The 8579-nt window shown below is 45.2% G+C and overlaps 1 protein-coding gene across 9 annotated transcripts in view; it reads left to right on the top strand.

Moving 5' to 3' along the window:
• Nucleotides 1–8579, top strand: part of LOC116849297 (rho GTPase-activating protein 190) — a 19343-nt gene that overhangs the window by 4927 nt on the left and 5837 nt on the right. For 6 of the 9 annotated variants that reach the window (XM_032826291.1, XM_032826299.1, XM_032826309.1 and 3 more), the window contains 20 exons: nt 3–288; nt 762–1672; nt 1751–1960; nt 2190–2201; nt 3094–3280; nt 3383–3498; nt 3602–3754; nt 3838–4076; nt 4158–4359; nt 4437–4607; nt 4687–4938; nt 5022–5200; nt 5535–5718; nt 5817–6025; nt 6139–6555; nt 6805–7044; nt 7153–7341; nt 7680–7768; nt 7852–8233; nt 8362–8493. In XM_032826291.1, coding sequence (XP_032682182.1) covers nt 118–288; nt 762–1672; nt 1751–1960; nt 2190–2201; nt 3094–3280; nt 3383–3498; nt 3602–3754; nt 3838–4076; nt 4158–4359; nt 4437–4607; nt 4687–4938; nt 5022–5200; nt 5535–5718; nt 5817–6025; nt 6139–6555; nt 6805–7044; nt 7153–7341; nt 7680–7768; nt 7852–8233; nt 8362–8493 — 4645 coding nt within the window. In that variant the 5' untranslated portion in view covers nt 3–117. Of the gene's footprint in view, nt 1–2; nt 289–761; nt 1673–1750; nt 1961–2189; nt 2202–3093; nt 3281–3382; nt 3499–3601; nt 3755–3837; nt 4077–4157; nt 4360–4436; nt 4608–4686; nt 4939–5021; nt 5201–5534; nt 5719–5816; nt 6026–6138; nt 6556–6804; nt 7045–7152; nt 7342–7679; nt 7769–7851; nt 8234–8361; nt 8494–8579 lie in introns of those variants that run through there. The other 3 variants (XM_032826357.1, XM_032826348.1, XM_032826365.1) reach the window with 3 other exon arrangements.

The following is an 8579-nucleotide window of genomic DNA, read 5'->3' as shown; positions in this document are numbered from 1 at the left end:
GAGAGAGAGAGAGAGAGAGAGAGAGAGAGAGAGAGAGAGAGAGAGAGAGAGAGAGAGAGAGGAGAAGATTAGTCTTGACAATTTGTCGACTCGGCGACATATCACAGCGTGCTAAAAATGGCGAGGAAGAGCGATAACGCGAAGAACATCAACGTCGCGGTGGTCGGACTGTCCGGCACGGAGAAGGACAAGGGCCAGGTCGGCGTCGGCAAGTCGTGCCTGTGCAATCGCTTCATGCGCTCCTTGAGCGACGACTACAACGTGGAACACATCTCGGTGTTGTCGCAGGTAAGAGGCATTCCTCGAGTCGCACGACCGGTTCGTTTTCGCTTGCGAAATGTTTCCTCGCGCGTTGCTTCAATTGTCATCTTCGAAGTGTCTTCTCGTCGCGAGCATCGCTTTAATTAGATATTTTTCGATATTTTCGCGTGTCACACTTTCACCCTAGAATCCTGATCATGGATGAGATTCACCGTGCTTATAACTTTCTTTAACTCCATTGAATCGCGGAAGCATTAATAGATTTATATTCCTCCATGTTTTCTAAGCTGATTACGAAAAAAAAATATCGAATTTTGATCGTTTTTACAGAAATTATGAGCGAATATAAAAAGATAGTACCAGGGGATAAAATATTCCCATGTTTTACGTTTACGTAACTTTTTGATTAGAAACCCATATTTAGGGTTTATTGTATCTCTTAATCTTCGCCCGTTGCTTCAGTTGTTGACAATTTTCGAAATGTCTTCTCTCTCCTGCAGTCCGATTTCAGTGGACGCGTGGTGAACAACGATCACTTCCTGTATTGGGGCGAGGTGACGAAGGCCGCGGAGGACGGGACGGAGTTTCAGTTCCAAGTGATCGAGCACACGGAGTTCATAGACGACGCGTCGTTTCAGCCGTTCAAGGGCGGCAAGATGGAGCCGTACGCCAAGAGGTGTGCCGCCACGAAGATCACGAGCGCGGAGAAGCTCATGTATATCTGCAAGAATCAGCTAGGCATAGAGAAAGAGTACGAGCAAAAGGTTCTGCCGGACGGCAAGCTGAATATCGACGGCTTCCTCTGCGTGTTCGACGTGAGCCTCGTGCCGAACAGATTGATCGAGAAGCAGGTCGAGATCGTGGCGAACGTTCTCAACAACCTGATGAAGACGAAGAAGCCGATCGTGCTGGTGACGACGAAGAACGACGACGCGAACGAGCAGTTCGTAAAGGAGGCCGAGAAGCTGATAATGCGCAAAGAATACAAAGGCTCGATCCTGATCGTCGAGACCTCGGCGCACGAGAACATCAACATCGACCTGGCGTTTATGATCGTCGCGCAGCTGATCGACAAGACCAAGATGCGCAGCAAGGTGATACCGTTCGCCGAGGCCGCCAGAGCCAGAAAGGAGCTACTGGACGCCTCCACGGAGTCCCTGCAGAGACTGATCCGGGTGCACGTGACCGACTATCGCGCCTTGTGGTCGCAAGCTTCGAAGAAACTCGCCCAGCACAAGGAGTTCTCCACGTTCGTCGAGCTGTTCGGCATCGAGGCGACGCAGCGGCTCTTCAGAAGACACATCAAGAAGCTGAAGGACGAGCAGGTGGCGAAGAAGATCCAAGGTTACCTGGACATGCTGCCGGATATCCTTCACGAGATCTGTCCCGACATAACGAATTTGATTAACGAGTAAGCGGTCGAGTTCGTCGCGACTACTTCCCTCCTCGCGAAATCACGGCTGAACGTTTTACTAACGTTGTTCCGCAGAGAATGGTCGGCGGTGCAGCAATACATCAAGGAGCACCCCGACTTCCACCAGTACTTCTTCGAGTGCCCCGAGGATATCCCGTGGATCGACTGCGACTTCGGTGAGAGCAACGGCACGAAGATCCCGTACGACGTGCTGGAGACTCCCGAGGCGGAGACCGTGTTCAAGAATCACATCAACGCTCTGCAGCAGGAGCAACGGCGACTGGAGTAAGTGACCCGACGGGGCGCGTGCGACGACGGTGTAACCGTCTTCGTATCGCTTCGACAAATATCGTAGAATCCAAGTTCGTACATCTTTCTCTTATAGAGCTGTGATAGATCTGATAACTGATCTAGCAGAAAGTTCGTGTATCGTTTCATTTGACATATTAGAAGATAATACTTTCATATGCGATATACTAATGCTTTGCTTCATTCTGGGTGGTGCTTTGTGCAGACTTCCGAAAAGGTAATCACACTTGTGTCTTTTTTTTTCTTTTCCACTTGCTTTCGTTATCTACTATAAGTAAGGCCGCAAGTACATCTTACAAGGAGATATCCCAAGTGTCCTTTTCTCTGATCTTAATGAAACTTGGTGGGTTTTGTAAAGAGCGTCAAAATTTTATATTCGAAACGTATTTTTCGACAACTAAACATATTTAAGGGGTGAAATTAGCCTTTGAAAATCGGTAAAATCATATTCTTTTATGCAAAAAATTAATGTTTATATTAATGGATAGCTTTCGAAATTCTGTACATTTTGTGAATTTACGAAATTACGTTATCATACTTAGTTCAAAAGTTATAAAAAAATTTCGCCAGTTTCCAAGGGTTTGTTTCACCCTTTAAACATGCTTGGTTGCCGATAAAAAAAGATATACATCGAATATTTTTACCTGCTTTACAAAACCCACCAAGTTTTATTGAAATCTGAAAGGGACATCTGGAATACCCTCTTTGTCAGTTGGAATGAACATATGACACTCGTGTGTCGCGATGTTTGCTGTGCAAACATTTGCGTAACGGTGTATGCTTACGTGTCATGTAAAAATAGTAGATTCGAGGTGTCTGCGATCGGTCAATATTTGCCAGCGGCTTATAAGAAATCTATTCACACGCGTTGCATGAATTATGAGACGATTTCCGGTGGAATTAGGATCCGACGAGACACTTTCGTCATGACACTGCATTGCCGCGCAAAAAGTGCACTAATTGTTAACACGTAACTGACTTTCGTAACGATCAAACGTCAGACTATTGTATTTATCCGAGATCGAATTTTCGAGTGTTGCTTTTCAATGAAAATTACTCGACAAGTCTCGTCCCTCGCACTGCAGTTAACAGTAATTGATTTCCGTCAGGTGGAAGAAGCAATTCAAGCAATTGTTGGAGGAAACTGGTTACGTTACGCCTGGGAAACATCTGTCCGAGGTTAGAGTTTTGTTTATGGGCAGAGAATGCTTCGAGGAGCTCTCTCATCACGATTGCCAAGAGATTTACGACCAGCATCAAAAGGAGATTATCGAGAAGGCGAAGCATAATTTTCAGGTAAGCTCCTCGTGGTAGTAACGACCACTTTGTTGCAGCGTTGCAAATAAGAGATACAAGTAGCGCGCAGAGTCACATCGTGTCGTGTGTTCTCGTTTGCAGGAATTACTGTTGGAACACGCCGATTTATTTTATCACTTCAAAAGCATAGCCCCGTCCGGTACCATTACGCAAGACGACATAAAAGAAATCACGGACGCGTTATTGGATGATTTTAGGTACGTGAGTTGCGCCGTGTTATACTTTCAAGATACAACTTCGCAATATCTCAAGCATGTTCTCACGACAGCAATATGATCGATTTAATCGCCGTTTCCGCAGATACAAAGCGTTAGATAGATTAGATCAGGATAGAAAGCTAATGCTGTTTCAACATTTGGGATTTGTGCATTGTCCCATAAGAGAGCATTGCCCGGCTTATCCGAATTGCATGGACGCGCTCATAGAGAGGATACTCGGCACGAAGGCACACAGGTAAAAGCGGCGTCGCCGCGCTAAACAATATTAAAGAACGGTCGAACTTACTTCATAACGCAAATCTGGAAACGTTCTAACAGACCTTCCTCATGGAATCACAGTAGTCAGTGGCAGTTAACGTCGGATAACAATCAGTTGAATTTAGTCATACTCGGGAGTAACAAACTGAGCGAGGAATTCGCCCGTGAGATAAGGGCGCAGACCGAGGACGACGAGGTGGAGATTGACTGCCAATTGTACACTCTCGGTTATCGAATCATAGACGGTGACGTCGGACTGCCGCACAACTCCTTCACTACCTCCGACTTCATGCCGCACGGTAAATATTTTATCGCGCAAACGGCGGAGCTTCATGCTTCTCCGGAAGGACCGTCTAACGTGCGTCTTTTTTTTGCTCCAGGATCCTTTTGTATCTACGCGAATGAGGATTCGTTTGAGTACATTCGATCCTCTTTAGAGAAAACTCTATTGTCGAATTTAGAGCAGGAGGATAGGCTACCTTTCCAAGGATTGCCGATTGTAATAATGTTCGTGCCAGAGTCCAGTATCGACGAGATGGAAGCCATGAGGCTCAAAGAGGAGGGACAGAATCTCGCTGACAGGTGATTGTGCATTCCTATTAATTATAAGTTGGAAAATTTGCAAAGTGTGCTAATTACTGCGTTAATTTCGTGCACAGCCTGCAGTGTCCGTTCATCGATGTCTGCATAGACGATCTGGAACAGGACAAGAGGTTCCCGACTCCGCTGGTGAAGGATGCTTTGCAGCAACTCATACAGTCCATAAATCACAGAGCTGGTTTTTTAAATATATATCAAAGCGTCATCGAGTGCTTGGAGCCTGATATTAGGTAGAGTATCGTTGACGAGTCGCTCGCGATTAAATGATTAATCAATCGCTCATATTTTTTACGTTGCGCTTGATTTCAGGATAATAATGTGCATGTTCTGCGGCGATCCATACTCGGTAGAGAACGTCCTCGGTCCCTTGCTTAGCCATCAGTGTTGCTTTCTCAGCGGAGACCGGTCTATAGTGTTGGAAACATTCCTGGGAGAATCCAAACGTCGGGTCGAGGTCATTATTTCGAGTTTTCACGGGGCTAACGCGTTCAGAGACGAGCTGGTGCACGGCTTCATACTCGTCTATTCCACGAAGCGGAAAGCATCGCTCGCAACTCTAAAGTACGTATCGTTAACTTGTTCCGCGAACCTTGAACTTGAGATGTAACTACGTTCTACTTGGTCGTCCCGCGTCTTTGTTCCAGCGCCTTTTCCATGAACATACCAAACCTGCCGATACAAATAATGGCTGTGACCGACACCGGCGGTGCGAACGCGTTCTTCAGTAACGACTTGAGTCATTTACTCATCACAGAGGGGAATGCCACCGCGGACAGATTGCAGGCGCATTTCATGACATCTGCGTCTAGCTGTCAACAAAAAAGTAAGATATCGAGATCAAATTGTGACGTTCAGTCGGATCACGTTATTTTAATTAATTATTGGATAATATAATAAGTAATTTTAGATTTTTTAGATAAGATCTAATAATTTTTATTTCGTTAATATTTTATGAAACAATATATGCAAAAGAGATGGCAGATAATAGATGAAAAAAGTACGTTGTTTCATAAAATTATAACGATATAAAAACGCAGTCCTCTCATTTTATCTGAAGAAGATCTGAAATTGCTTAGTCCAATATTTTTCTTGATTGCATTTTAATTATTTTTGATTGTATTTCTTTTCCTTTTTTGTAATTATTTTTCTTCACACAGCCGCGTTTTACACGCCTTTCTTCAAAGAGGTGTGGGAGAAGAAACCAGAGATCGAGCAGGCGTTCAATATGGAAGAGCCGGGGAATCTGAACGACAGCGGAGAAGGAACTTTGGAGTACTCGGCCCTGCACCCAATGCCACCGCCGCGACACGAAAGCTATCATCTTCAGACGCCGGATGACGGGTAACTATTCTAGACGTGGCTTCGTGATAACGGAGCGAACGGACTTACGTAATACGCGACTACCTTACTCTGTGGCTCAAAAGTCTAACGTGAAGCAGTATGTCTGTAACTTTCAGAAGCGGCTCCGAGTCGTACGAGCAGTTGACGCCAGACGGCGATCTTGGAGACACCGGTCTCACCGAGCAGTTCGCCGATCACCGAGCCACGCCGAGCGACGATAGCGATATTTACAGTCAGGTCGACTTCTATCGCGAGGAACGGGAGAGAGATCTGATGAAGAACGAGGACATTACGAGCAAGCTATCCGGTGAGTTTGCACAATAAAACTTGCACGAAGTACAGCATTAGGTAGCTTAAGATATATCGAGCTGTGAATTCTCATTTTTCTCCCTTTCTGCCTCTCTTTCTCCTACGTAACAGGTTGGGTAAAGGACACATTTATGCACCAAGATGGAGTTACCAACAGTTACTCACACAGAGCCTTTACGACAGGTCGACGACATATTTCCCAGGCTAAGCCACGACCGAAAGGGAATAGTCAGACTTTGAAACAGCCCGGAAAGATCAATCTGAAAGACTTTTCAAATGTAACAGACGCGATAGCTAGGATGACGATAGGCGAGAAAGACGAACACGGCCCAAAACTGACCACGATGGGTCATGCTCCTCTCGCCACACCGGAATTAGTCGATCTCGGCTCCGAGTACGCGCAGGTGAAGGACGTTGTTCCGAGCATGTACTCCGCGTACGACGGCGATTACATGTACGCCTTGGTGCAAGATTCCATCGGCAATAACAAGTCCAAGCTGCGTCATCGACGTGAAAAAGGACAACCATGTAAGATTATCTCTTTTTCTTTAATTTATTACTATAACAAAGTCTTACCGATGTAGTTATTGTCATATGGTATATAATTATGTGTGCGACATATAATTCTGTATCTTGGAAGAAAAGAAGAATTAAAAATCTTGAGATTTTTAGTGTCTATAAAAGGACATCGACTTTTTCTTTTCTAAGGTACAGGATCGTTACTGATATGCAAAAATTACTGATATGTGATTACTCATGATGACTATCTGCGAGCAGCGTACAGCGACTCCGACTCGGAGTGGAGTTCCTTGGAGAGACCGAGGGTAACTGACGTATTGGGCAAAGCGAACAAGAAACCTTCGTCGCACAAAAGAATACGCAAGAAACGCACCGCGATACCGGTCGCGACACCCAAGGTGCCGTCACTGGCCAGCATGGGAAGCGGGGACGGTATAGTCGGTTTGAACTACAACATGAAGGAGGACAAGAACTGGCGCGTCGATCCAGCGGATAGAGGTACGAATTTTTTTTTATATCTGCTTTTGTATCCGTCTCTCGTTGTTTGCGTACAATTTTGCGTAAGCTGTGGATAGCGATTCAGTAACGACGTACTTGTCTCTTCAGTGTCCAGCGAAACGCCTGACAGTTCCGACTCGAGTGATCCGGAGCACACTTCGAGGTCCAGATCGAAACAATATAAATATGCGGCGGTTAGTTTGCGGAAAAGATTCTCCGGGAACTCGTTGCAGCAACAGCACCTGCAACACCCTTTCAATGTGAAACACATGACACAAGAGATGTTCAGCGCTTCTTGTAAGTAACAGATGACAGTTGGTTCTCGATTTGTCAGAAGCATTTATTAATATGTATCTCGGTATATAATATGTATGACGATAACTCTATGATTGATATATAATTAATGAAATATATGCATCTGAAAAGTTTAATACGCTAATTCGGCAATAATCGCATGTACAGTTGATTAAAGTATATTACTTAACGTTACTTACGTTTAGCTGAAATCACTTCTTATGCTTCTTCAGTAATAACCGCTCTTATTTCTGTGAAGCGCGATGCTTGTCAGTAAGTTTTCCCGTTGAGTTGCAGTCCACGCTTGCGCTAACCTGCATGAAACTTGTGGTTCTTTCTAGCCAAGCAGAGGTGTGAAAATACGTTTGGCATTCCAGATGATGAGTCGAGTCTGGATGTTTCCTCACCGCGAGAAATCAATTCGCCCAGTGTAAGTTACTGAGCGTGTACTCTGATAAAAGTTGGCGAATTACGGTAACGCGCGCGGAATTATCTCATTGCTGCTTGTTTCAGTTCGGTATATTGAACAAGTCGAAGGACGGGGATAAGTTGACCAGGAAGAAGGATAAGCAGAAGGCGAAGGAGGACGAAAAGTTGGAGAAGAGAAGGCAGAAGGAGGAGAAGCTTAAGAAGCACGCAGAGAAGGAGAAGGAGAGGGAAAAGAAGAAGCAGGAAAAGATTAAACAGACCAAAGGCCCGGGCGGCACACCGATCTCCAGTCAGTCGCAGCTGCCGTTGATCGAGGATTTCGCACAGAGCGAAACGAATCGGATACCTTTGTTCCTCGAGAAGTGCGTGCGATTTATCGAGGACGAGGGACTGGATTCGGAGGGGATATACAGGGTGCCTGGTAATCGCGCACATGTGGAGCTGCTTTTCCAAAAGTTCGAAGAAGGTATACTGTTGATTGAAATCCGTCTTGATCACGTCGTCGTGTGCTTCCTTCCCGAAACATAAATCATTCTAACATCTGGTCGTAACGGATAATGTTGATCTATTCTTTCTCCCTTTTGCAACATACAGATGGTAATGTTGACATACATTCTTTGGATATTCCCGTGAATGCTGTCGCCACAGCATTAAAAGATTTCTTCTCCAAGAGGCTACCACCATTAATTGATAAAGAACGCATGACCGAGCTCGAAGATATATCAGGTAAATCAATGTACTCGTCTTACCGCATTTTAATATCTCGAGTTCAAAGCTCGAGCGATCTTCATAGAATCTTGGTACTGATTCTC

The sequence above is a fragment of the Odontomachus brunneus genome, unplaced genomic scaffold (genome assembly GCF_010583005.1).
Source record: "Odontomachus brunneus isolate Ranch 3 - 2012 unplaced genomic scaffold, Obru_v1 Obru_scaffold_005, whole genome shotgun sequence".
NCBI classification, from domain to species: domain Eukaryota; kingdom Metazoa; phylum Arthropoda; class Insecta; order Hymenoptera; family Formicidae; genus Odontomachus; species Odontomachus brunneus.
This window is presented reverse-complemented; position numbering and strand designations above follow the sequence as displayed.